The 27,269-nt window shown below is 44.9% G+C and overlaps 2 protein-coding genes across 7 annotated transcripts in view; both read left to right on the forward strand.

Moving 5' to 3' along the window:
* Nucleotides 1–9,153, forward strand: part of erf (Ets2 repressor factor) — a 32,954-nt gene extending 23,801 nt beyond the window's left edge. The window contains exons 3-5 of the mRNA XM_026347833.1: nucleotides 1,621–1,733; nucleotides 3,457–4,355; nucleotides 4,458–9,153. Of these exons, the coding sequence (XP_026203618.1) occupies nucleotides 1,621–1,733; nucleotides 3,457–4,355; nucleotides 4,458–5,084 (1,639 nt within the window). The 3' untranslated portion in view covers nucleotides 5,085–9,153. The remainder of the gene's footprint in view (nucleotides 1–1,620; nucleotides 1,734–3,456; nucleotides 4,356–4,457) is intronic.
* A 7,692-nt stretch (nucleotides 9,154–16,845) lies between these two features.
* cica (capicua transcriptional repressor a) overlaps nucleotides 16,846–27,269 on the forward strand; it is a 28,625-nt gene continuing 18,201 nt past the window's right edge. For 3 of the 6 annotated variants that reach the window (XM_026350057.1, XM_026350060.1, XM_026350063.1), the window contains exons 1-3: nucleotides 16,846–17,032; nucleotides 20,462–24,115; nucleotides 24,508–24,784. In XM_026350057.1, the coding sequence (XP_026205842.1) occupies nucleotides 20,681–24,115; nucleotides 24,508–24,784 (3,712 nt within the window). In that variant the 5' untranslated portion in view covers nucleotides 16,846–17,032; nucleotides 20,462–20,680. Of the gene's footprint in view, nucleotides 17,033–17,134; nucleotides 17,861–18,121; nucleotides 20,109–20,461; nucleotides 24,116–24,507; nucleotides 24,785–27,269 lie in introns of those variants that run through there. The other 3 variants (XM_026350061.1, XM_026350059.1, XM_026350058.1) reach the window with 3 other exon arrangements.

The following is a 27,269-nucleotide window of genomic DNA, read 5'->3' on the forward strand; positions in this document are numbered from 1 at the left end:
CCAAACTCCAGTGACTAATCCTCTGCTCACACTGATGCAGGGATACAGCTTCATCATTATGACTAATATTACGTATGTGTGTGTGTTTTTAACCGTCACTAATAGTATGACTGATAGTAGGAAAAATATTTTACTGTACTTTAAGAATCTTATCTTATTTGCATCTTGATTATCTCCCAGCATTATTGGGGTTTTGAAGTTTTATGGTCACACTTTGACACCGTCATCCATCATTTTGTAGCTTTGTGGCAAAGGCAAAGGTCCAGCACTTACTTGGAAAAGTTGAACAGGAATTTCTTTGAAATACTTCCTAGAAATACTTTTATGCTGTTTCAAGAACAACGGGTGGAGTTTAATATTAGATTATTATCTTTGTGTAAACATTACACCTATCACCTCACAGTTGCATAATTAGGTGCTCTGTTTACCTTTACGTTTCATTTATGTAGTTTTTTCCTGCACAATGATGAACCACGTTGGTCTGTTATATCACATATATTATATATGTGGATAAAAATAAACTATTGATCTTGTTAGATGGATGGTTGGATAAAGAAAAATCGGATCAATACATGTACAGCACAGGATAAACACATACACAAACTGGAATATTCTGTGCTCACTTGGTATTAGTTTACATTCAGCTCATCTATAAAATATTAACAAGAGACTTCTTTTCAACTTTGTATTAATGCGAATCTGTATTTTTATTTTATTTTTATGCACAGATTTAGCCCTGCAGCTCTTCTCTGCTTGATTCTACTGGAAATGATGAATAATACATTATATTTCCCAGAATGAAGAGGCCAGTCACAATTGAATGAGAGATACTGATTTAGAAGTTTTTTTGTGTAAGAAAATATGAATGTGTTTTGGTCCTGAGGCTATCGGTGAGTCACAGGGAGCCATTTTATCATCTTTTACATGAGCTGTCAGCGGCTCAGTATTTACGCCTCTACCTCGCTCTGTATTGATGATGACTAATGCGCTCTTACTAATGGATCCGCCTGGGTAAGACTAAGTCAGAACTGCTGCCTCACTTCCTACAGTAATCACAGTGAGAGTTTGAATTAAACCGTGCGTTCACATTGTGAGCAGCATGTTTAATTGTGTGCTGTTCGCACTGAGCAATGTAAAATTAACAAGCAGGGAGCACTTTGAGCAGCCACATTGTGGCTGTAATGTTTCACTCGCAGCTTCTATAATATCACATTGTGTGCTGCTTTCACGTAGGTTAGATAAGTAGAAAACTCCAATCCAGTCACATTAAACATGAGTCTTTGTGAGTCGAAATCTGAATACAGCCGTCATCCATGTGTTTGGTCCTTGAAATAAAAGCTCCTTCTCAAGAAGTGGAAACGCTTTAATGGCTCTAATTATCCTTTCATCCATTTTACACAGCTATACAGAGCTGGTCAAGTATACAAATTATTTCACACTGGTGTGGCGGCAAGAAAGTGCAGAGTTGATTAGCTGTTGACGACCAATGACCCAAAAAGCCACGAGATTCCTAACGTCCACACATTAGGTAGCACCCAGTGAGTAATCACCGACTAGCTGTGCAACTAGAGATTCATTTTTGTCCAGTATTTACTTACACTCTTTCATTCTCCCCTCTAGATACTACTACAACAAGAGGATCCTCCATAAGACCAAAGGGAAGAGATTCACCTACAAGTTCAACTTCAGCAAACTGGTGCTGGTCAACTATCCCTTCATCGACGTGGGCTCTAGTATGTAAACACACACACACACACACACACACAGACGCACTCACAGATTTCTTTTGTGCACTCAGTCATGCACACTTAATAAATCCACGAGTGCCTGGGCAATGTCCCAAGTTAAAAAAAATCCTCAGGTGGTGTGAAGACGCTGGAGATTTCAAGTGTCTTATCGAGCTTTTGTTTGCCTTGACGACTTATAAAACAAACACTTAAGCAGGGATTTCAAAATTACTCAAAGCAGAAATTGTTTTTTGAAGTCACTGGAGTTTTACCTTTGTGTCTAACTATTGTATTTCTTCCTCTGCCTTGATTACTTCTCTTGGCAACGAGTTTATTTGAATGAAAAGACTTAAGTTGCTCTTGACAGCAAAGACCTGTTCAAGGAGTGTGGGCTTTAGGACAGACAAAACATTTTGAACTTCCAGGTGTGAATTTAGGGTCTTCAGATTCACTCCTTTTGCTGATAGCTGTAAGCAAAAATAACTGCTAAATACTATTACTATACATGGTCTTTTTCCTGTTTTGACACCGTTTACTTATTAAATGCTGCTTCACTATTTCAGGGAGCCAGTTGTAATCTCATTAAAGTCTTAAATTCATTAAAAAAAAATAAAAACTGGCTGAAATCCCCCGTTCTGTTGTCACATACTTTACTTTATTAACATGTAAGTGTGTTAGTTTTTCAGTGTTGCGTGTGTTGTGAGACATACTGATCTACTTGCCATAGCCAAACGTTATAGGGTAACAACAAGAGGCAGTTTTGTGGTCTCACTCGCTTAGTACATTGAGTATAATTGAGTCATATTTGTATCCTCACCCCAATTAAAAAAAAAAAAAAAACATCCTAGTAGTCGCAGAGATCATGTATTCAAACTGAATTGGGGCGGGGTGTGCGTTGTGTGGGCATGCATCTGCCCCGTATGTCTAGTAAGACATCAGTGTGCCACGTCCCAGTTTATCCCTCTACTCCCTCCTCTGAAGTCGTCTCCCGTTATGGTCCCAGGCCACCCACTGTAAACACAGCCCATATGGAGCGTTGGATACTAGGTGACATAAGTGCAGCATGAAACTTTAATTATAGCCTGTGTGTGATGTGGCCCACACACTGACATGTTGTGATATGATGGTTTCATACAATGGTTACACACATACCCACGCGCCCACGTCAATCTGGATTGATGTGCAAGCACAGACGCTCACAGACGTGCACTGTACACTGGATAAACACACAGTTTTTCATCTCTCGTCATCTCATCATGACACACATGGCTCTTACATGTGTGCTTTATAAAGAGAACGACCCACACACACACGCTCAGCGGTGCTGGAAAAAACAGAGGAACCCAACCCATGTTTGTGATGGCAGTAAGAGCGACTTTTCCAATGTTTAATTCTGGCACGTGCGCGGATGCCAAGAATTTATTGCAATGCCACAGTCTCTCTGGCTGGAGAGAGAGAGAGAGAGAGAGAGCGAGCGAGAGAGTGGATCGGCTGGAAGAGAAGGGAACCTGTGGCTATGTGTGACCTTGTGTTTTCTTTGTGTGCCTCTGACCCTTTGGGTAAAATATCTCGAGTTATGAGAGACGCGTGTCCAACTCCGATTAGCTACTTTTCCTTTTCTCTTCAACGTTAATGCCAGAAAATCTCAAACAGATAAAACTGCACTGTAGATGTAAGTGAGGAAACTATTTAGGCGAACTGTCGCTTATATTTTTCTTTTTCTTCAAAGGTCGGGGAGTCCCCCAGAGTGCCCCTCCAGTGCCAACCGGTGGAACCCACTTCCGTTTCCCCCCCTCCACGCCATCAGAGGTCCTGTCGTCCAGTGAGGAGCTACGCAGTCCAGGAATATTCAGCAACGTGGCCCGTCGTATGGCTCGGGGCTCCGTCAGCGACTGCAGTGATGGCACATCCACCAACTCAGAGCTGGAGGAGGCCGTGGGAGCCGATGAGCGAGGTGTGGGGCCTGACAGGGCTTTCAGAGGTCTGCTCCCTCCTCGCCAGCCTCATGATTCTCTCTTCAGGTTCTATGCTGGAGGTCCAAACCCAGCAGGGCTCCCCAGGCCTGCTCCCAGAGTCCACACTGAGCCTTTGTCCCCGTTCCCTGTCTCCCCCCTGCCTGGCCCTGGTGGTCTACTGGCCCCAACTCTTTCCCCAGCCCTTTCCATGACCCCCACCCCCCACCTGCCCTACACCCCATCCCCCTCCCTGTCCTCTCCCATGATGAGCTCTCACTTCTCCTTCAACCCAGAGGACATGAAGCACTACCTGCAGGCCCACACTCAGTCTGTCTACAACTACCACCTCAGCCCTCGAGCCTTCCTTCACTACCCCAACATCGTCATCCCCCAGCCTCACCGCCCCACCCCAGAGAAGCCACCGGCCCATCACCTCCACGGCCCGCCTCTGCCGCTCTCTCATTCGCTCAGTCAGCACCCAGGAAGTGGAGAGGACGGGCTGCAGCACCCGTCGCCGTTCAAGTTCAAGCTGCAGCCGCCTCCACTTGGGCGCAAACAGAGGGAAGCAGGAAGCTCATTGACTGCTTCTGCTTCCTCCTCTTCCTCCAGCCAGTTCACTAGGTCCGCTCAGGTAACCAACCCGGTTCTGGCTGCAGGGGCTCCTAAGATCAAGGTGAGACACACAGGATGCAACTCTTGGACTTGTGGTTTGGGAAAAGGGCATAACAAACATCTAGGCCAGTGTCGCTAATAAAATATTCTTCTTCTACTCCAGGTGGAGCCCATATCAGACATCGAGTCAGAGGAGGAGGTGGAGGTGACTGACATCAGTGAGGACGAGGAGATGAATCAGGATGAAGACGGTGACATCTTCACCCCGACAGATCGTCACCATCATCATATGATCAACAACAGTCGTCAGGCTAATGGAAATGGCAGCAGCCCCTCTGCTGCACACAGTAACCACTGTGATGACCCTGATGATGATGAGGAGGTCTTCAAAACTCCTGCCACCCCGCCCCTTGGTAGTGGCAGCCTGGCCTTCCCCCTGATCAGCCTGAAGACCGAGCCGGGTCAGGCAGCTCCCATCAGCCCCGGAGGCACGCGCTGCATTCCTCTCAAACTGCGCTTCAAACGCCGCTGGAGCGAAGACCAGAAGATGGAGGCGGACGGAGAGAGGGACGAGGCGGAGGACAAAAAAGTGAGGGCTGATGGAGAAGAGGAGGTGGAGGGCAACAGAAAGGAGGCAGCCGGGAGAGGAGGGGAGGTGGAAAATGGGGGAGGAAGAGGAGGAGGTGTTATTTTGGGGCTGATGCTGCCACCGCCTCCTACACAGCGTAGAGCGAGCTCAGAGCTGCAGAGAGCCACAGCACAGCTGTCTCTGGAAAACACTGGCTGCTGAGCTTCATGTGCAAACACACACACACACACACACATATATACACACAGGGGATCCTGCTTAGACACATAACACACACCTCTGGGAGTCTTCTTAACAAACTTAGTTTTTATCGCCCTGTGGGTTCTGGTGTGCAGTACTGACCTTAAGAGGCTAAACTGAGAGGTTATTACCCACCTCCGTGTTGTTCTTCACTATATGTGTAAATCTATCATATGTAGGAAATTATATTTTTTGTGCAATAATTAAAGGAGTGTTTGGGTACTTTTTACTGACCTCATAGTTCCACAAGCTCCTTAAATTACTCGACAGAAATAAAATATTTTCCTACATAGGTTACATCTACATGTTAAGGACAAGAAGAGGGGGTGTTGTATGAACTACAGACTGTTAACACCCTACTGTCAGCAACTAGCCGCTAGGCGCTATGAACTATTTGCACCATAAAGCATAGATGTGCCTGTGTAGCCTCTAATGTACTGCAAGGCAAGACACCTGGTACCTTAACAAACAGGAACACAGCAGCGTTTCCCCTGTGACTTACAACACTAAGAGATAGGCGGACTTAGTCTGTATATTGACCTCTGACCTACAGAGGGGGAACCTACTCTTAAAATCTCTTAGGAATTGCACACTGCCTTCTTAATGCCTCCTTGCCAGTTACACCAGGACGTCTACCAGGGATCACACCAGTGCCCGTACAGTGTCTTTAATGGGATTTAATGGGTGCACTGGTTTATCTGGTACAGACATTCGCTCTTAAAGAGCACAGAGGCAGCAGGAATTGTACAGCAGTAGATTGAATTACTTACTTGCTGCCTTGAAGGTGGTGAGCCCCCATCCATCCTCTCGTTCCTCCTTTGTACTCACCGAAACAGACAGACGGATCCTGATGCTACTAAAACACTTTAAACAGCCCTGATAGAGATTACTGAAGTGCCTCTCTGTCTGCACCCATCACCATGCAGCCGTTTACAAGATGGAGGGCAGTGAACGTTGTGGCGGGGGGGGGAAAATGGAGACCTGTCTGTGATGGATTTTTTTTTTTCTTGCTTTCAAGAGATGATTAGAAAGAACTCTCCAATCAGTCTCTGCTCCAGGAAGCAACGTGGACACTCTCAGACTGTATCAGGGCCAGACGGAGTGGTCTCTTCATCCTCGGCTTCTTCACTACAGTGAATAAAAGACATGAGGTGAGGGTGGAATTCTTCAAACTAAACCCGAGGAGGAGAGGAACAATCTGATGAACTGACGTTCACGTCTCAACCTCTGACCTGTCACATGGACGCATGGCATCGTTGAACTTGGAACGGACCCAGTGTACAGAAAAAACAGCCGGTGTCCGAGGGGAAGCTCTGCGTCTTTCTCCCCTCTTGAGGAAATGAGGAAGCAGCTACAACAAAGGCTGTAATTACTGACACTTGTTTATGAGTGTGTGTGTGCGCGTGTGTGTGTGTGGACCCAAAGCTGGTGTAAAAAGGCCTCGAGGATACATAGTGTCTCAGCTTTTTGTGTCCCTGCGTGACTTCGCACAATCTTTTTGAGGTTTGAGGGCATTCGTAGTGTTTCCTCCCTAAAACGTACAGATCAACAGCTCTCGTCTGCATTCCCGGTTTATTTTTTAAAGACTGTATTCTTTCCGTCAGAGGACCCTTGTGCCTCCTGAAGACATGGGACAGTATTTTAGGGCATTTGCAGTGATCTGAGGGCTTTCTGTGTTTAGGAGACGATAGCCGAATCTGTTCATGTGATGTTTTGAGAAGCGAGTATTGAAGTGAACTGATTTATTGCCTAGGGAAGAACGGGAACCATGTAATGAATGTCGAGCATCAAGGTTAACTCAGGCAAACCTTCACTGAGATACGGAGAAACTTCTTATTTTTATGACGTTTTACTCGTATAGTTTTTAAAAAGACATTGCGCCCATTTTAATGAACAAACACGAGAGCGTGCCTTTTTCAAGCCAACGTGAGTTTCATCAAGTTTCCCCAGCGAAATATTCTATCACACATACACACAGTACCAACATGCCTTCAGTTTTTGTATGAGAGAGATACAGAATAAGTAAATCTACACATATATATTTTATTCAAATATATATTGAATTCAAATATTATATTTCAATATGGTCATTTGATACAAATCAGGAAAAATCCTACTATTTTTAATGGTAAAGATATGTATATATTCTAATGGGCATATTATTACCAGTATAATTCAGCCTTTGCCTTCTCACCCTTGCCTTCTCTTGACCGTTGAGCTGCAGTGACAAAGGCCACCGGTATCAGAGTTTTATATTTATATTGTAAAAATAAAAATAAAAAAACAGTTATTGTGTGTTCAGGGGACCGAGGGTGTGCCAAGACGAGGACAAATGAGCGAGCAAGAACCTTTAACCAGGCCTGGGTCAAACCATATTTACCTTTTTAGTGGGCGTGTTTGTTGTAACTTCCCCAGAGTAGCAGCTGGGCGGGGTTTACCACATCAGGACGGAGTCGAGCTGCAGGAAGGTGAATTAAATCCTCTTTCTGATTAACATTTTAGCTCGTCTCACTCCGTCCTGCCTGCTAAACCCCACCCTCCTTCAGTTAAACTCCTAAATTACTAAATCACTGCTTGATCCAGATCTGTTTAAAAATGGCGGAGGTGCAGGTGGGAACAGGGAGCTGGTAACACACCTGCACGTTGAGAGGAAACTGATTCTGATTGGACAACACAGATATGCAGCTGGACCACAGCTCCTGATATAACTGGACTGTGGACTTGGAGGAACACAAACACACACACACACACACAGGCATACACACCACCCTGATTAGAGTGTGGCTAGAATAAAAGGAAACATGACATCACAAATGACATCACACGCCCACACAGTCTTGGGAGTAGATGGCACAACCATAGAAACTCGACACACGCACACGCACGGAGGAAATGGCATCACCGAAGCTCCGAGTGGAGCGGAGAGAGAGGGACTTCCCATCATCTGACTCGCCCGTTCTGCTCAGTGTGTGGATGTGAATGTGTGGTTTCTATGGTTAGACCATCGACACACACTCGCACAGCTCCACTTCTTGTTCAGATTGTCCAATCAGCTCCAGCCTCTGACTTAAACACGGTATTTTTGTGCACCCGGCACTCGTCCCTCTGTCCTTCTACGTGCTTCAGCTTGTTAACATTATCAGCATTCCTCTTTTCCAAAACCGGGGTCAGACCTGCCACATTCTCTCATTTATCTCGTGCCAGCATCATCACCTGAGGGACGTTTAAGGACAGTTGTGACAAGTGTCTGGTGTGTAGAAATCACAACACGCAGCTGTACCTGTTCTGTTTGCACCTGTGCCGCTTCACCTGTCGTGGCTCCAGAAACAAAACACGAGAGCGTTTAACCGTTTCCCCACCGGGTAAATTTCACCCCTCGATTTCATCAATGCTGTTCTTATTTGCTTCTGTATTTTTTCAGACATATTACTGTTACTCTTGTAATTATTATATTATTAACATTACTATTTTTCATTATTTTGTACCCTCTCGCCACGGCCCGACCTCTTCTCCATGAATTCCTGGTTGTCTGTGAGTTTTTGTTGCAGTTGGCACTCTTCTCCATGAACTTGAAGTCAGTGCAGTTTTTGGTTCTTGTTGTTTTTTGTTTTGTTTTTTACTCACAATGATTTTCTAACCATGTTACCATGGACAAGAGGAGGGTCACACAACCCCCACTCCCCCACATGAAATACACCGGGGAGAAGAAACAAGTGTTTTCATTTTTTGATGTTGTGTATATATTTTTCCATTTTGGAGGATTCTGTAAGAAAAAAGAGCATTGTACTGTTTAACCATTGTATTATTTGAAATGTGTCCCTCTTTGTCCCCTCTCTCTCTCTGCTCGTCTCTGTCCCTCCTCACGTCCACCTTGGTGGTGAGCTGTCACTCCAGAGGGGAGGCGGAGACTTTTGTTTTTATCCTGGAGGAACCACCTGTACCTCTGTTTCTCTTCTATCTGTTCATCTTCATTTGTAATTAAACAATAATCAGGGTTCATTAAAAAAAAAGGACGTCAGCGTTTCTTTCATTTCTTTATTCCTTCCCGTGAAATGAATTTGAGAAGAAGTTAGGAAATAAAGAGGAAGAATGAATGATTTGGGAACTTTTGAGTGTCGTTAACGTTGAACTTCACTGTTTCACAGTGGAACTATGAGTCATACAGTAAAGTTATTCTAGTCATCAACAGAAAACGATCAGCTCTTTATATTTCAGGCAATAAAACAATAACATTTCTAAGTGAAGTCAGTAATTATTACCCTGTTATATCATATTCACTGATATGAAATAACCTTTCTGCATAAAGAGTACTTTTACTTGTGTCCCTTTGAGTAAACCTTCATGTTTTAGTAGCTTGTACTTAATAATTCTACTGTGTTACAGCTGCTTCTTCCACCACTGTCTGCATGACAGTAAATTAATCTTTAAGATACGGTGATGGGAATTTTAAAAACTATTTCTGACAACAACTAAATATAAAGTCACTGCTCGATGCCCTAATTAGCCAAGCAGGGGAAAGATTAGTTATCAATCAGTCGGTGGAAATAACCTTTCACAGACACAAACATGAACAGACATCAGTCAAACTGTATTTGACTGAGTCAGATCTCTGTCGGTTTTCATGCTGCCAGTTTAGTACTAAGCATCCTGCAGCCTCGTGGTGCCAGCCAGACTCTCGCTGGGCGCTTCATGACTCAAGTCAAGTAAACAGCAAGTCAAGTACTTTGTACTCGTCAAAGTCCTGGCACATTTATGAAGGGAAAGTCGTCCAGGAATAATCGTTCTCTTCTGCTCACAATAGTCCAGTGATGGATTTATTTAATCGCAGACAGAGCGGCAGCTGCAACAAAGAGCTCGATGGGAGAGATTTGGTTCTGACATTGGAAATAACTGAGAATGTTTGTGTCAATCTCCAGAAGCGATTTATTTATTTCAGCTTTAACTCAAATAACATTTAGACGAACTTTATCACTTTATAATTTCATTGATTTCTGTCATTTGTGAGTTCACCAGGATTAGTCACGAGCATTTTAATAATTATGATGTTAATTGTGTCCCAGATGACACCTCAGTGATCCGCCCACCTCCTATGTTTTTACCTCTGTCCACACCGGAGTTTAATTAGTCACTAGAATTTCTCTCATTCATGTGGGTTTCACGATCTGAATCAGAGTAATGTTTATTCCACCTCTGAAATTTCTGGGTGCTGTATATTCCAGACTTCAGTTTAGGGTTTGGTTTATAGGTGTTTTTTGTAACTAATATTTAGATTTCTTGACAGTATTATAAATGTAATTAGAATTTTTAATGTTTTGTCGAGTTTTATTTGTCCTGATTATTGGGAAATGTAAAAAGAGATAAAATAAAGTCAGAAAATAGTGAAAACATGTGAGCCACAGTTTCTCAGGAGCTAAGATGAGTTCTTCCAGTTGCTTGTTTGACCAACCAGCAGTCTAAAATCCAAATAAATGTTATTTGCTATGAAAACAAGGTATGGATCGTAGGAAATCATTAACATAATATTTACCAGCACAGCTCTGTGAAACATCAGATACCTAAATTCTCCTCTTCGATTTCTCCAACGAAATCATCACAAGATCTTTGTTTTCTACAAGTAAACGGCTCTGAAACATCATTTAGACACTTTAATTCTCCACTAGAACAGAATAGTTTCTGTTATTTTGACACAAATTGTCCTCATATTGCTCCTGGACACAGGATTAAGGCGTCTTTATGTTTAAATATTAAGCTCGTTAGAATAAACAGTTCAACAGCTGGTGTCTCTTATGGCCCCTGAAGAGTTTTCTCTGGGTCTCTGGCGCCTCCTACCGACAGCTCTCAGTACTACATCTGTTCAACTCTCGCGGGAGTCTCTCCAACTCTCGCGGGATGTTCGTGTCAAACCATAAAGATTGTTTACATGAAATAAAAACACAAATTAATGTCTGCGATGGAAAGGTCGACATTAATGAAGGTAGTGGACTCAAAGTAAGTGTCTTAATACATTTTTAATTTAATTTAATTTAACTTTAGCTGTAATTAGGATTAATCCAGATTAGTGGGTGATATCACATAATAATAAAAAACAGATGCAACTCTTTATATTTTCTGAACAATATTACATGTTCATCAACGTTTAAATACATTTTTCACTACGACATCTGTCCAAATAAGTCAAATTAAGCTATTTAGATTTACATTAGCAAGCATAAAGAATTAAAACTGGTGGAAACAACAGGTCTGGCAAATACATCAATAAAAATACATTTCTGTCAGCAAAATGTACTTAATCTATTAGAGGTAATCTATCAAAAGTAATCCTATAAAAAAAAACAATGTAGGTTTGTAATAATGGTGCATTAATATGTGAAGTAGTGGGAAAACACATTTGTCAACATAATTACACTTGAAAAGTACTTAAACTTGTAAAATTACTCCAAAATACTTGTGTTTAAGTACAGTAATTGAGTAAATATACTTAGTTACTTTCTACTACCTGAGTGAAAATGACATTTGAGCTGTTTCCAGGCGGAGTTAGCAATAAGTTAAACCAACAAACTAGCTCACGGCTATCAGCCAAGAAATCACGTTACTAAAAGTCAAATAGTCATTTTTACACTGATCATTGAGAAGTGACGTGTTAGTTATTGAACTCGGTCTGTTCCAGTCTTCACGGGTCCATGTGGTTCATTATTGTACATCATGTACAGTTGGAGGTATTACACCCACCTCTCTCTACCTACACATTATCTTCGCCCCACTTTCACTTTTTCAGTCTCTGTTTTCTCATTTTAAAATCCTGATAATCACCTCGTCATGTGTTTCAGGCTGGTTCTCCCCCCTCCATCTCCTCCATCTCCTCCATCTCCTCCTCCCTCCCACCTCCCCTCTTCTCTGTTTTGAAGCATTCATGTGATGCTGATCTCAGCAGGGGACGGGCCGTTTTTAAAGGAGGCTGACTGACGGGCTGTCTGGCCTCCAGCAGAGGGGGATTGTTGTCTGGCTGAGCAGCGAGGTCAGAGGTCACGGTCCAGAGAGCCAGAGACAGAAACCAGATCACAACAGAAGGCTAATTATCATGCATTGTTGCCGGGCTCCTGCTGGGACTCATGGTGAGAACTCTGGACCTGAAACATTTAAAACCGAATGATATAATATTTCAAGTTACGTGAGTTATAAACAGGTAAAAGAAAGTGTGAAACTGACTTCATGTATGAGTGGGTGTAATAAACAATAGATGATATTTTCTTATTCAGCACTTTATGTATGTCATTAATTGTCATTAATTACATGTATGAAGTATTTAGTTCCAATTTCGTTGTTCAACATTATGACAAGCATTATTTCAAACACACCCAATTACTGTTAAGGTTAAAGTAAATGAATAATAAATTCTAAAACAGACCCCAAAGCCAACAGTTTTATTGAGATAGATCTCACAGGGTAGGTGTCGAGGATTACCAGCTGACAGCTCGGTACCTGTTCAGCAGTATGTGTGGAGGCAGAGCATCGTTATTATCCTCGGTAATAACGATGCCGTATCTGTGAGAGTCATAACATATGCTAGTTGTAACATGTACACGCTCTGGCGCAGATCTTTTGCCTCATCAATATGTTCTCATTTCCCAACACGGGGCTGCTGTGACTCAGCTGATAGAGTGGGTTGTCCACTCGCTGCACACATCTGTCCAGTCCACATGTTGAAGAGTCCTTGGACATATCAAATGGTGGATTCACAGTCACATAAAGTTCCTGTTAAGCATATTTCTATTCACAATGTCTCTCCTCCACCTACAGTACTTACTAGTTATATGCAAATTGATTCCAAATGCAAGAAGTGAGAATTAATTTAGTGCTAGTTTCCAGCTCCCTAATTAAGTGTCTGTGAAAGTGAGTTCCAAAAATATCAGCGGTGTCTTCACAGCATCCTGGATCATTTGATTTGAAGTCAGTGCATTTTACACAGACAGCATGCCGCCATCTACTGAGGTCTAGAGGTAACTGCCACGAAAGACGTCAAGAATCAGTGCTAAAAAATAAATAAATTAAAAGAAAACAACCGTAAAACGAAGCTTCGTTTAAAAGCTGATATTTAAAAGACACTGCTGGGAGGAGGCTCCACACTTCAGGGGCAAAGATGGAGAACGCTGCCTCTCCAGTACCTTTATAAGTCAGATTTGAATTCGGAGACTCAAGAGCTTCACAGATTCACAGACTGGATAAAAGGACGTTAAACGTAGTTCTTAGATCTACAGGGAGCTCGAGTGTTGAGACCAGATTGATTGTAACCGCGTCACAGTGGGAAACTGCCACCTGCCATTCGACATCCAGCCACCAGATGCCCCTGTTTTTTTGTTTGTTGTTATTGTTGTATTAAAATGTCTTCACCTTCCTGCTTATGTCCAGCATTAGACAATTTAAATGTACCAGCTTTGCCACGAGAAGCAAAATAATACACGTGAGGCCTTTATTTCAAACTTCATGTTCTAACTTTATGTTTAGTGTATCTCCACACAGCACGGTGAACAGATAAGGAAACACTTCAGAGTTTATTTTAATGGACACGTGTCCAATTCTGTCAAAAGAAAACAAAAACAGTGTTTACAAAACTATTAGAACATAAATGTGGTGAATTTACTTGATGCAGTGTTGGAAAGTACAAACCTTAAGTATTAGTTTGGGGGACTTGAACTATTTTACGATGCTTTTTACTGCACTACAGGCGTCTGACAGACATATATATATATATATGTAGTGTATAAATGTATATGTAAACGTATTAGTATTTGCAGCAACCCTCCGAAGAGCGTCATTCTGCACAATCAGTACTTTTTATTTTGAATTTCATTTATAATACTACACTTTTGAATAAGCTTAACTGAAATCAAACCTTTACTTATAACAGGGTATTTTTACACTGGGTTATTGTTAGCACTAATCTTAGCACTTCTTCCACCACAGCTCAGTTGTTCTGGACCTCTCAACCGTGTCGCACAGTCCAGCATGACAAGCCAACCTGTTTATCACTTTCTGTTTACAATTACAAAATGCAGTCAACTCCATGATAGTGGGATAAAAATGCTTTGAGATACACGTTATTCTGCTGACACCAGGTGGATATAATACAGGCAGCGGCTGCGAGTGACTGCACACTCATCTCAGATTTCATTATTCACAGCAGCAGGTGCAGGCTGTTAAATCTACTGTACATGTACTCAACCTCAAAACGTTGGCCAGGGTGGAGAGGAGTAAAGTTGGACTTATCTGGTTCATTGCGCTCTCTCTCTCTCGATGTGTACACACACACACACTTGAATTAGAGAGTGTTAGAGTGTTGGGTCAGGCCCAGTGCAGGGTCCCTGGAGCCGTTTAGCGGTTAAGTGGCCATAATGCTTTTAGTGTAAAGTGACTGGGATTGGGGGGCTTAGCTGCAGCTCTCCGCCTCATTCTTAGAAAGTGCTCCGAGGTGCTAATACCAGCTGGATTTATCGTGCTCATTCACAAACAGCTCGATTTCTGCAGCAAAGAGTTGCTCTCAGCCACAGAGTCTGCCTCTGTGGCCCTTTCTCTCTATGCCTCTGTCTTCCTGAGCTCTTTGTCTCCCTTTTCATTGCTGTCTCTGTCACTTTCATGATTCATGTCCCTCTTTCTCTCGGTGCAACAGCCTGTCTTTGATAATTCTCCTCACTGTCTGTTTCACTCCTGCCTTTTAACACTAAACTCTTCTTCACACTTTGCTTTTCCAGCCTCATTCTAAAGCTTTTCTGAGACTTAAATCTCAGGTCTCCTTCTCTCTCTAACGTCTCTCGACAGCGCCTTATGAAACCAGCCACCCCTCAAAGTTGCGTGCTCGCTGTACTCGCCCTACATTTCTGAATACACACTTGTCTACAGTGAATGAACAGTCAGTTAGAGAGAGACAGAGACTGCAGTGCTTCACTATGAGGGGCGTGGAAGATGTCTGGAGATCACCCTCGCTCCGCACTTACATGTGTGCGTGTCGTGCATTTGATTTATTATATACATTTTGTACATGGAATGGCCATTAAGTGCTTACACTAAGCACATAAACACAGAGCTTGTGTGTGTGTGTGTGTGTGTGTGTAGAAATGCAAATTAAATACTAATAATAAACCTGCTGCACTTTGTTGTACGTGCAACAGTGCGTGTCTCTGTGTTTGCACGTTCAATAATCCTCTATAGTCTGCACAATATACAAAAAAGTGAGTATTTTTGTGTGTGTGCTTGTACAGGGCTGGCCGCAGTGTGTGCGTCTGCATGTGTGTGCGTGTCTGTGCGTGTGTGCTCCAGTACACGTACAGCTTATGTAACGCCCAGGCATGTTATAACTCTACTGCGCCTGCTATGTGTGTGTAGGTACTCGCTTGTATGCATGCGCCCAGTTGTGTGTAGCTGTGGAAAGTGTACCCGCTCGCCTGTGTGCATATGCATGTGTGTGTGTGTGTGTGTGTGTGTGTGTGTGCCAGGCAGACTGCAATGCCGCAGCCAGCGAGCTCTGTATCATCATTGACCAAACTCGCCATCTGTGCCTGTAAGCTATAGAAGAGTGTGTCGCAGTGCTACACAGCGATGCACACACCATTAGTGTCTTATGAAATCACAGCAGGGTGCCACTGTGTTGTTTGCACATGCACGCCGTCTGTGCATGAGCATATTCGTGTGCATGTTTTTATAGCCTGTTTGCATGTTGTCTTGTATTCTTCAGTGTATTACAGCCTGTACCTGCTTGTACACATGCACGCCTCTCTGCACGCACACACTGTGTGTGTGAGTGTGTGTGTGTGTGTGTGTGTGTGTGCACAGGGAGGCCCACGGTGTATATGGGTCAGTGTCTTAGGAACCATAATCCCATGTTTGGACCAACTTACTCACTGGGGTTTCACTCTTCCTGTTTGGCCAAGCTGATGGCAACAAGCATAATGACCTCACCGCAGCACTCGGTCATTGGCCTGCAGACCCCAGGCCTCTCAGCCAATCACACGCTGCTCTGGTGACGTATAGCCTCCAGCAGCTGTCCTGATTGGCTGGGAAGGCGGGACTCAGGGATGCTCTCCAGCTCAGAGCTCGTCTGATTGGCTGGTTAGGAGAGAGAGAGAGAGGGAGGGTGAGAGGTGAAGCAGGGGAACCTGGGAGTTGGTGTTCTCTGTGGTTCTTGTTGAAACTACACTCAACCTGTGGCTTACATAGGTCACAGTGGAGACACTGCACTGAGAAGTCTAATACTAATACGTCAATAGCATCTTGTTTAAGCTATAAGAGCGCGTGTGAGTGAAGTTTGGGAGATGACACGTTGATTTCTGTTTCATTTGACATGTCATGTCACGGATCTTCTGTCCATTAAAGGAAATCTAACCTGTTTTGAGAGGACAGACAGCCCCTTCCCCTTCGTCTAGGCTCCCGTCTTCATGTTTGCACACAAATAAAAGCAGAAGACAGCAGAAGACAAAGATTTCATTCCTGTCCTGCGTGCCAGTGTAAAGTCGAGGACCCGCCCACAGAGGAGCCCTATTGGCCGCCGCAGCCTCCCTCTCCCAACAGCTGTTCCATGTTCCCACACGGCGATTGGCCGCGGTGCTGCGTCGATCAAATTTACTTTGACATGCGGCCCCGCCCCCGCTCCATTTCTTTGGAATCCTATTGGCTACTGTATCCGTTCGTGTCCGGCGATTGGCTGCGCGGCCTGGCTGTCAAGGCTTTGAGGCTTCATTCACCATTTTGCGACTGTAGTGTAGAATGTACAGGGCACTAGTTTTTCCTCCTTTTAAGTTGCTTTGCCGGAGAAACATGAACGACCGCTAATTGTCAGCTGCGGACGACTGGCCACCCTGCCTTATTGTACCCGGCGGCCTCAACAGGAGAAGCACAGCGGGCCACTCTTGTCAGCTGTGGTGAGTATAAGCTGGCCACAAATCTTTCTCCTGCAGCACTGCAGTACGGGCTTGTTGTGCTTTTGCCGAGCTGCTAACGCTGATCATAAACAGTATTAGCAGCTGAGCTCATCAGCGTATTTCCCCGATATCTTTACGGCCTACGGAGAGGAGCAGAGGGCGGATTGGGTGTCTTCTGCGTAAAAAAAGGGAGCGGTGCGCCGAGACATAGTGAGCTGGAAACTTTTCCACTAGAAATAAATTCAACGCCATCACCGCCTTTGGACTTCCCAGAACAACTGTTCTGTGTCAGCTGTGGAGTCAGAGCTCCAAACTCTTCCTCTGGTCCTGCACTGACTGATTTTCTTCCTCTTTCTGCGTAAATTCAACGTGGCTCCGTGAATTAGTGTGTTTTCGGGCCTTCTCCTTGGACTAGTTGGTGTCACACTTTCTCCCTGTTTTATTTGCGGCTCTATTAATGCAAACGACGACGAGGCTCCGCACAAAGTTGACAGGACAGCTTTGGGCTTGACTTCAGACGACTGTCACTGTCGGATGGGCCAAACAAGCGACTTTTGCCTGGTGTCTGGAGTGGATTGATAAAGTTAAGGCGTTCATCTGTCAGACAGCGCAGGGAATATGCGACGTATTGCGTTGTATTAAGGGTCAAATTGTCTATTAAAGCGGTTATTACCCGGTGACAGGGAGCAGAGGATTTCCAAGCGGCCTTGTGTGTAGTCGAGGCCTGGTGGCTGCACGTCACGGCCTGCTGTGTTGTGGAGTAGAGCTGGTAGTAATCGCGGTACTACGAGGGCTTGACACATACGGCACCATCCAGCTAAACCAGAGGTGACGACATCCCCCTTTTTCTATTTTGCATTTTGTGCTTTGGGCCTCGTCTAGATAAACTTTAACAGCTGTTATCTACTCTGCATGATGTGCATTTATTTATACACCATGGCCCTATGGTTTACAAAGTAGTGTAGTAATCCTGTTATACACTTTTAAGACGGCCTCTGCCAATGCCCCAACTTTTAAACATCTACTTCACTAAAGAGTCAGAAATAAACAAGTTAAAATGATCATTTGGATAGAAATATACCGTTATAGACTGAATGAGCTGTAAAAGTTTACTACTGGACTCTGTGGAGGTCCCCTGTGGGATTATTATAGTGAATTTATGACATCAACCTATGTGTTCACAGCCTCAACATGATCAGGTTGACTCACTTTATACTTATATATTAATAAATGACATGTTACTAGAGTGGATGTCGGTGTGTTTTAGCACTATTGTAAAAACATAACTAGTTGACCTAATAAGTGTGACTAAACAGTCAGGACAGTCACTGAGCCAACGCTGTGTTTCTAGTAAGGCAGCCGCTGGTGTTTTTCTCACCTCACATGACTTACATCAGCTTAATGCTGGCTACAGTCATGTTTGTTATGCATTCATGTCAACCTACACAAGTGGGTAAACACTTTTCTGCATTTATAACATGACTGAACTTGTTACCCTGCACTTCATGTGTACTTGATGAGCAGAAAGAGCGCAGCCTCGATCACCGGACGCGAAGCACAGGAGGCGCAGGCTTGTCATAGCTCCTCTAAGAGTTTTCCTGCTCCATATTTCACCGAGGGCAGTGTAAATTGCATCAGTTTGTCTTTAAGTTGTTATCATTAGACTCATGACTCTGACACCAGCTGTTGTACACAGTGCACTACTGAGTAAACACACGTAGCATACCTCTATCGTGACCAAGTAAGGCTGACTGCCAAATTATTTTATGGTGCCTGCTCTACGGCTGTCTGTCCTAAATAGGGATTTACATAGAGCACAGTGATGGCTGTGAGCTCTCTAGTTCTCTGTGCACACTATCAACTACCATGACATAGATGTTTGTTGTGTGTGGCCTTGAAACAGGCGACACTCATCTCTGAAAATGGAATTCTCTCCAGCCGATGTGATGTGGCAGATATTAAAAGGACCTGAATCAATGCAGGCATTCACAGACAAGGCGGACACAGAGAAAGAAAGAAAGAAAGAAAGAGACTGGCTGGAGAACGGATGTAGAAAGAGGAATAGACAGGCAAACACAAAGTTAACAGCCAGTCAAACAGTCAGTGACAAGTAGACATGCCTAGTGGTGGTTGACAGACATCAATCCAGAACAGTTTGACAGTGAATATCACAGTTGGAGAGAAATTTCAAAAGGATGACAGCTCATATAGGGGCTGTGTTGATTCTCCCTCTTATACACTTGTTGTTAACATCTTTCTGGCACTTGTAGCTCGGTGGAGCCTCTTGTATTGGAAGAAATGAGGCAGAGAGCACAGCAGCTAGAACCTGAGGCAAGTCCCACGCGAATCACCCAAACAGCAAACAAACCAGTTAAATGACAACAGTCCCCCATTCAACAAGTCAGCAAAATCAATCTGTTATACTTTCTAAATGGAGGCAGAACTGTGAATGAGTCTAGTGTAGAATAGGAGATGTTCTGAATGATTTTGGCATGGCTAAGAGCAGCACTGAATGACTCCGGTGTGGAATAACAGTTATTCGGAACAACTCTGCTTTTCTGGATGACTGCAGCACAAAATGAGGATAGAGATTAAAGGGAAGGAGAGGAGAGAAAGAGTGAGATGAGAGGTAGAAATCGATATCGGAGAGAAGAGAAAACGCAGGCAGGGGATAAGAATGAACGTGTAATAGTAGCAATGAGGGAGAGAGAGAGAGGGAGGAATAAAGTAATGGGAAGTTAGGTAATGGTCTTCCACAGGAAATGGAGTTTGTAGGGGCGGATTGAGTCTGCTTTGAAATACATAGATAAAGGTCGCCACGGAGAGAGAGAGGGAGTGAGAGAGAGAAAGGGAGGGTTTCAGTATGCGAGCGAAGAAGGAATTCCCCCGCCTCTACGGCCCCGGCCAACAAGTAGTGTGTGTGTGAGAGGAGTGCATGCACAAAGGCTTGTCTGGGCAAATTGCAAAGTGCTCCTCACTATTTCCATACTGTGTTGTAAGTCTACTTTGTGTTTACCCTACAATATGGCCTCCTGTTTTCAGTGTGTACCTGGTATGGATGCAGGCTTTGTGTAATGTGAGTAGAACCTGTTATGTAATGAATTAATGTGTAATGAATTTGTAGATGAGTCATGTTCATAGCTACTCTAGTACGGTGGAGCATCATTTAGCAGGGAATATATTTCTTTAAAATAATGTTTCATGTTTACTACCGTTATTTTGTATGACGTCTTTAATGACGAGTTCCCTCTGTCTTGCTTTTATTTTGAGTTAATGTGATGGAACAAATGTTTTCAAAGATGTTTGATTTTGATTCAATTAGTCTCTTCTCTATGCCGTCCAGGTAATTTGTGCGGTGAATTTGTTTTGTGCATGTCTGAAAGTGTTTGCCACATGAGTAAACCACACTGCCTGTTCCCTTTCTTTCAGAGTCTCTGGAATAAGGTGGGCCAGCGCCGAAGTCGTGCAACAAAGACAAGACAGGATGAGAGAGGGAAGCCCTGGCAGAGGAGGAAAATAGAGAGAAAGGAAAGGAGAGGAGAGAAGAGAATAAAAAACAAGGCAGAGCAAGAGAGGAACGCCAAGCAGAATCTGTGGGATAAATAAATAAAAAGACTTGTTTGGAGAAAAGGCAAGCTAGATGAAAAGATGAAGCCGATAAAAAAGCAGGGCCGGCGTTCTCCTCCCTCCACCCGGGCTAAAGGGGGGAAGCGTCGAGGAGCGGGGGATGCCCCAGAAGGAGGAGAGAAGAGAGACTCAGATGAAAACAGAGACAGAAGCAGATCCCCACAAAATCGAACTTCATCCGCTACTTTTTCTTCTAATTCACAATTGGAGTCCCCTCAGGCGGATCCAATAAGGGCACGGGACTCCTCGGACGGGGAAGGGTTTCACAGAGAAGGGCTGTCAGAGTCGACAGTATCACTTATGATGGATTCTGGGAAATTGTCGACAACCTCAGATGACAGATCAGGGAGGTCAGCTGTGAGCGGTGGCAGCCACAGTGACAGTGGTGGTAGCAGCTGTAGTAACAGTAGTACACCAAGCGCCAACAGCAGCCCAAATCCTTCCTCTAACCGGAAGACAGCCACCTTCAAGGCTCGCGTTCCCAAGAAGAAGTACACCTCTGAACACTGCTCAGCGACTACTGTTGGTAACTATAGCAACCCTGCCTCCAGCAATCCCTCTCCTCTTCCTCAGAGCAGCGGGGTCCTCAACCATGGGTCATCAGGTTCAGGAAGTGACATCAGTCTCTCACACCCTGATGGCAACAGTCAGGGTAGGAGTCTGATGGATGACTTCCACATCAGGGCCACTTGCAGGGATGGGCATCAGGACAGCTCCCCAGGACCCCCTAACCTATTGCTAGGAGGGGAGAAGGAAAGGTCTGGAGGAGATGCAGATCGAGTGTCACCCAGCCCCCTGCCCCGCTGTTCCTCCACAGACACAGCCAGCGAGCACTCCGCTGACCTAGAGGTAGTTGGTGACACACAGATGTCTGCACACACACAATCCAGTCTCCCTGATGCACTGTCCGATGCTCTGGCTAAAGGATTGAAGAATCAGCGTGTCCTCGCCCGCCAGCTCAGGAGAAGGAATAATGAGGAGAGAGGAGGGGAAAGGAGAAATGAAGTGGGGAATTCAGATTTGGTGTTCCGGGCTGGAGTTGTCCGTAAGGTCAGTGGTGAATTTGGAAGCTTGGAGGTGCAACTGAATGGGGAGAAGACGCTGTGCCGTTACCCGTATCAACATGATAGTCCCCCAGGGGTGGTAGACATTATATTAGATGCCCCACCTCCTGGTGTTCATCCAATTCCTATTGGAACACGAGTCTGTGTACCATTTGGCAATGAGGAGGGCAGTGAGGGACAGTGGCAGTGGTACAGAGAAGGTGTTGTGACCAAGGTAGACACTCATCCTGCTGTGGCAAACCGCTACCGTGTCTTACTGTCTGAGGGAAGACCTCACTCTGTGGAGGAGGACGACAATGGCAGAGGGGCAGCTGGTGCTACCCAGGCGGTGTGGGTCTCCCGACAAACACTCCGCCTTCTTGTGCCACCTTGGGATTTGGATTTGCCCTCTGGAGGAGGACGAGAGGGTGAAGATGTGGTTAGAGACAAGGAAAGGGAGCGAGAAGACAGGGAGGAGGTGGACGTGGAACAGGAGGTTTGCCGTTTGAGCCGGGGGATGACCCCAGGAGTGGGATCAGTGTTGGGGAGAGGCATGCCCTACCCCGGCATAGTCCCTGTTTCCTCCACATCGTGCCACAACATTACCACTCCAGTAACTCCAGCGTCAGTCCTCAGTTTGGCCCCTGGGCGAGATTGGGAAATTGAAAAAGACTTTGAGAGAGAGAGGGACCTCCAGAGAAAACAGGAACGAGAGAGGGAAAGAGAGCGAGAAAGGGAGAACAGTGCAAAACAGCAACAACAACCCTCATACATGCCACTCACCCCTGAGGAAGACATGGAGGTGTCCCACTTTAACATGGTCCCAGTGGGGACAATGATACCTGGGGCCAAACCAATGCCAGTTCCTCAGCACCGCCACATTGTTTCTAAGCCCCCACCTGGCTACCTCAATCCCCACCCCCACCTATCTATGGTGCGGAGCCTTGGTATCCACGCTGCCCATCTGACCTTGAACCCAAACCCACCTCCTTCATCCGTCTTGTTAGGCCTTGAGCCAGCTGGCACTGTCATTACCACTCCCCAGCTCCCTCCTCTCCCACCTATCTCTTCTTCAACTGCATCTTCTGCAAGAGTAGAAAAGGTCTCAGGAGGAAGTTCCTCCAGTGGAGGAGCAGGTGGCGGAGGATCTGGTTCAACCTCGTCCTCCTCTTCGCGCTCTCGCACCCCACTGACAGCTGCCCAGCAGAAGTACAAAAAGGGAGATGTGGTGTGTACGCCAACAGGCATTCGTAAGAAATTTAACGGGAAGCAGTGGAGGAGGCTGTGCTCCAGGGAGGGTTGCTCCAAGGAGTCTCAGCGCCGAGGATACTGCTCGAGACACCTCTCAATGAGGACCAAGGAGATGGAAGCCAGCGGAGGTGGTCGGGATCGGGGAGGAGCTAGCAGCACAGGGACCCTGACACCATCAGACCTCCGAATGAGTGGTGGGAGAGCTAGCACAGAGTTTGACTGGGATGAGACATCCCGGGAAAGCAGCGAAGCCAGCAGCCGTGGAGGCGACTCTCGTCCCCGCCTTGTCCTTCCCTCCCTTCTCCCCCAAGACCTCTCTCGTTTTGATTTTGATGAGTGCGAAGCAGCAACCATGCTGGTTTCCCTTGGAGGCTCCCGCTCAGGCACACCCTCATATTCCCCTATTTCCAACCAATCACCATTCTCCCCTACCCCATCACCCTCTCCCTCTCCGCTCTTTGGCTTCCGCCCTGCCAATTTCAGCCCTATTACTGCTCCACCCCCACTTACTCCACGCCGCCCTCGCCAGCTCAGCGGCACTAAGATAGGAACACCAGGTGCTGAACGAGAACGTCACCTGTCAGGGATTGTGCCCACATTTCAGACCAGTCTCACTTTTACAGTCCCTATGAGCCCCAGCAAGAGGAAGCTCGAAACCCACCCGCCTCCTACATTGACCACAGTCCAGGACTATCAGACCAAGTCTGAGCAACATCAACTGGTGAGCGTAGGAGAACCAGCCCAGGGACACAGCCCTGCTGCCTTCAGAGTCCTCTCCCCACAGAGTCAGTCCACAACCCCGTCCTTCTCCCGACCCCGTAGTGCTACCAGTCGGCCACCTTCCTCTGCTGCCTCCACGCCACCGCCAATGCTGGTTTCACCCACTCCTCCCTCCCCACTTCCCCAAGAACCATCACCACGCCGCAATGTGCCCCTTCGCGATTCCCCAGTCATTGTCCGCAACCCAGATGTCCCCCTGGCCAAGTTCCCTGATGGGCCTTTTGGAAGAAGAGAGAGAAGTAGGTCTAGAGAACACAGCCAGCCCCAACACACAGCTTCTCCAGGCTTGCAGGCCCCCGTCCCCATCAATGGGGCCACCACGAATGGTGCAGTTCTCCTGCGCAACCCTACATCCACTCTTGTCTTGGTCACCTCCAGCTCAGTAAGTCACTACTTTTTTGAATCGTTGTGTATGAATATAAAGATTGGCCATATGAACAACATACGATCACTTACATGTAATCTTATATTCCAACTATAACAATTTATTAGCTCATAAAAATATAAGAATACTTAAAATTCGGCTTCAGTATTTCTTTTTTGCTGATTCTGTAAAAGCTAGTCTTACCTCTTCAGAATGTTGTTTGAATATTGTAACCTGGGAAATGTATAATGTATAATTTTAATATAACAGACTTTAAAGTTGAACAAAAAATATTGAAAGTGAAGAAAAAAATCTGAATTTTGAGTAGACTATCTATAACTATATTCACCATAATATTTTAGTGAGCTCTCTGCAAACACTAAAAACACCTTCTTGACACTCCCCCCCAGTCCCTGACTCCAGCCACTGCAGGCCATACTGCCTTATCCAGTCCCTCTACTCCTGGGTCAGTATCCACGTCATTGGGATCAGTCCTGTCCTCCTCTGGTTCTGGAGGAAGGGAGAGAGAGAGGAAACCTGAGGGACACCAGGACACCTCTGGGGGAGCCCTGCCACAGCCGGTAGCCTGTCACCCCACGCCGACTGCCCTGCTGCCACTCATACTGCCAGCTGAGTCGCCTCACCCTGCTCCACGCAAGCAAATCATCATGGGTCGTCCAGGGACAGGTAAGGAAGGATGGGGAGCGGGAAGGGGAGATCATGATGGCACTGTAGCCTTGACCTTTGCTCCTGTCAGATGCAAAGTCTGCTGAGCCACTCTTCTGGCGTGCTGTAGAAAGGGATGAGCAGGCTGGATCTTATGTACTCTAGCCTAGTACTTCTCGTTTTCATTATCTCTCTCGAGTTACAGGAGTGTCATCAGAGTGCTATGGATATGACTCATGTATACTTTACTATTGTTTGCTTGCAGTGTAAAAAAGTAGCCATATTCAGGACATTTTTGCTGCCTTTTTAGCACATACTGACGTTAATAAGAGGATTTTTATTGCTATTAAAATTTATTAGCAATAAAATGTTGAACCCTAAATGTACTATGGTATACAAAATGGTATAAATGTTTCTTATGGATGTGTTTGAATGGGAGTTGTTTTTTCCTTTTTGGCAATAACATACAGACATATAACAGTTGATTCCATAAAGGTAAATTAAACATACAGTAGGTGAAGCTGTTTATATTTTATAACATTTAGGGGCATTTTTGACCTGAGCTCCAGTCCATTTCACATCCTGCTTGTGGATTTCTGTATTTTAGGGAGGAACAGTATATTTATTTATGTCATGTTTATCGTTTACTTTTTAAATCATATCATCTACTTATTCTCTACAATACGAGCTGTGCTGTAAAAGAAACACAGAATTGTCCGTGGGTTAATGCACCTGCTTTTCAAGCGTGTAAATATTTTGTGGGATTTGTGTGCGAAGTTAAAACACTGGCTGTACTTGATGTAAGAAAACTGGCCACCGAGAGTTGGAGGTGTTGGTGGTGGGTTCACCGTACAATGTATGCTTGTTTCCATGCCAACCTTGCGATAGCACAGTATGGCCAAACTCAGAAACGTTAGAAACTTAGAATATTTGAATAAGGAAGGTGGTTTCCTGTTAAAATGAATAATATCTCATTGTGTATCATTCTGATGCAACGCTTTCTGAATCTGAAAATTGAAAGTGCAATAATTGTGCAGGAATTTGAGAGATATTGGTAATTTATAGGTTGCTGAGTTTCACAGTTTATATTGAGGTTTCCTAGAACAAGGAGGTAAACAGATGATAATTCAATTGAATGTCTGCAGCTACAGAAAATGTGTTCAACAATCAGAAAGAGTGTTTGAATTCCTAATTTTAATATTTAATATTACACCTTTTTCTGATTAAATAACTTCTTGACTAGGTTCAAATAATTAAGATGTTTTACGGTGGAACTACTATTTTTCTAAGGCTCAAAGATCAGTCACCCAGACCTGCTGCTCACTGTGTGTAATTTGTGACTCAGTTTATGTAGTGACAGTGTGTGTTTGTGTGTGACTGTGCATCTGCAGCAGGCGTCGTCCTCTTTATATATACGTGTGTGTGTGTGTGTGTGTGTGTGTGTGTGTGTGTGTGTGTGTGTGTGCGAGAGCAAGATAAGGAGTGTTTCACTGAAACATTAAAAGGGCGAGAATATTGACATGTCTAGACACGCAAGACTGAGAGCACGAGTGCAGAGAGCAACAAGGACATTCACGCCTCCTCTTCCACACACACATGGTGTTCCAGACAATCAACAACCTCAGACAAGGCATCAAGGGCAGGTCCAGCGTGATGTGAATGTATTTCATGGCTCTCAGCAGAAAAGGGAGTAATCGTATTGCTGGCGTGTTGTCATGGATACACTCTTTCCACCGGTAGAATTAGCGCAGTAAAGCGTTGAGGCCTGAGCTGATTACCAGAGCGCACTTTTATTCCTCTCTCTCTCTCTCTCTCTCTCACATCCCTCGCACTGCTGCTAACAGCCACCTGCCCCTGTAGCATAACGTTTCCTCCGCCATACATTTTTTAAAAACACCTAGAGCCACAGCGGGCCCAGAAACAAACACAGGCAGTGGAGGCCCCACAGCTGAGTTCTCTCTCCTAAATATAGCCCAGCTCAAGTGCAGCTGCATTAGCATCACAGGTTTCATTATTGCTCTCGTTGAGTACATCTGCAGCCTTCAGTGAAAAAGAAGAAGAAGAAGAAGAGAGACCCATCTTGTTACACAGCTTAGTAACTTCATTAATGCTTTTAGATCCATTATATGGAAATAAAATGGCACCATAGGACAGGTGGATATGTACATCTGAGTAGCACAGACATTTGCTCACCCCATCAGGTGTATTTCTTTATCACTGCTGCCTCTCACTAGTCATCTCTGTCAGCGCCCTCAAGTAAACCAAGAGACAAATGGATATCTGAGAAGTGTTTCTGCCTCTGATGTTTTTCACAACTCACCACTGACACTGGAATATTCATGCCTCACCTCTCCACGGTGTCAGCAGGTGGTATCCGTTAAAAGTCGGAAAGAAATCATGACTCAGTCACTTAAAACATAAAGCTGGTGTTATTTTAGGTGTTTTCTCACCATCACATCCATTAGTGAGTTAGTTTGCGGCTCTCAAGCTCAAGCCCATTTGTTTT

Source organism: Anabas testudineus, chromosome 11 (genome assembly GCF_900324465.2).
Source record: "Anabas testudineus chromosome 11, fAnaTes1.2, whole genome shotgun sequence".
NCBI lineage: Eukaryota > Metazoa > Chordata > Actinopteri > Anabantiformes > Anabantidae > Anabas > Anabas testudineus.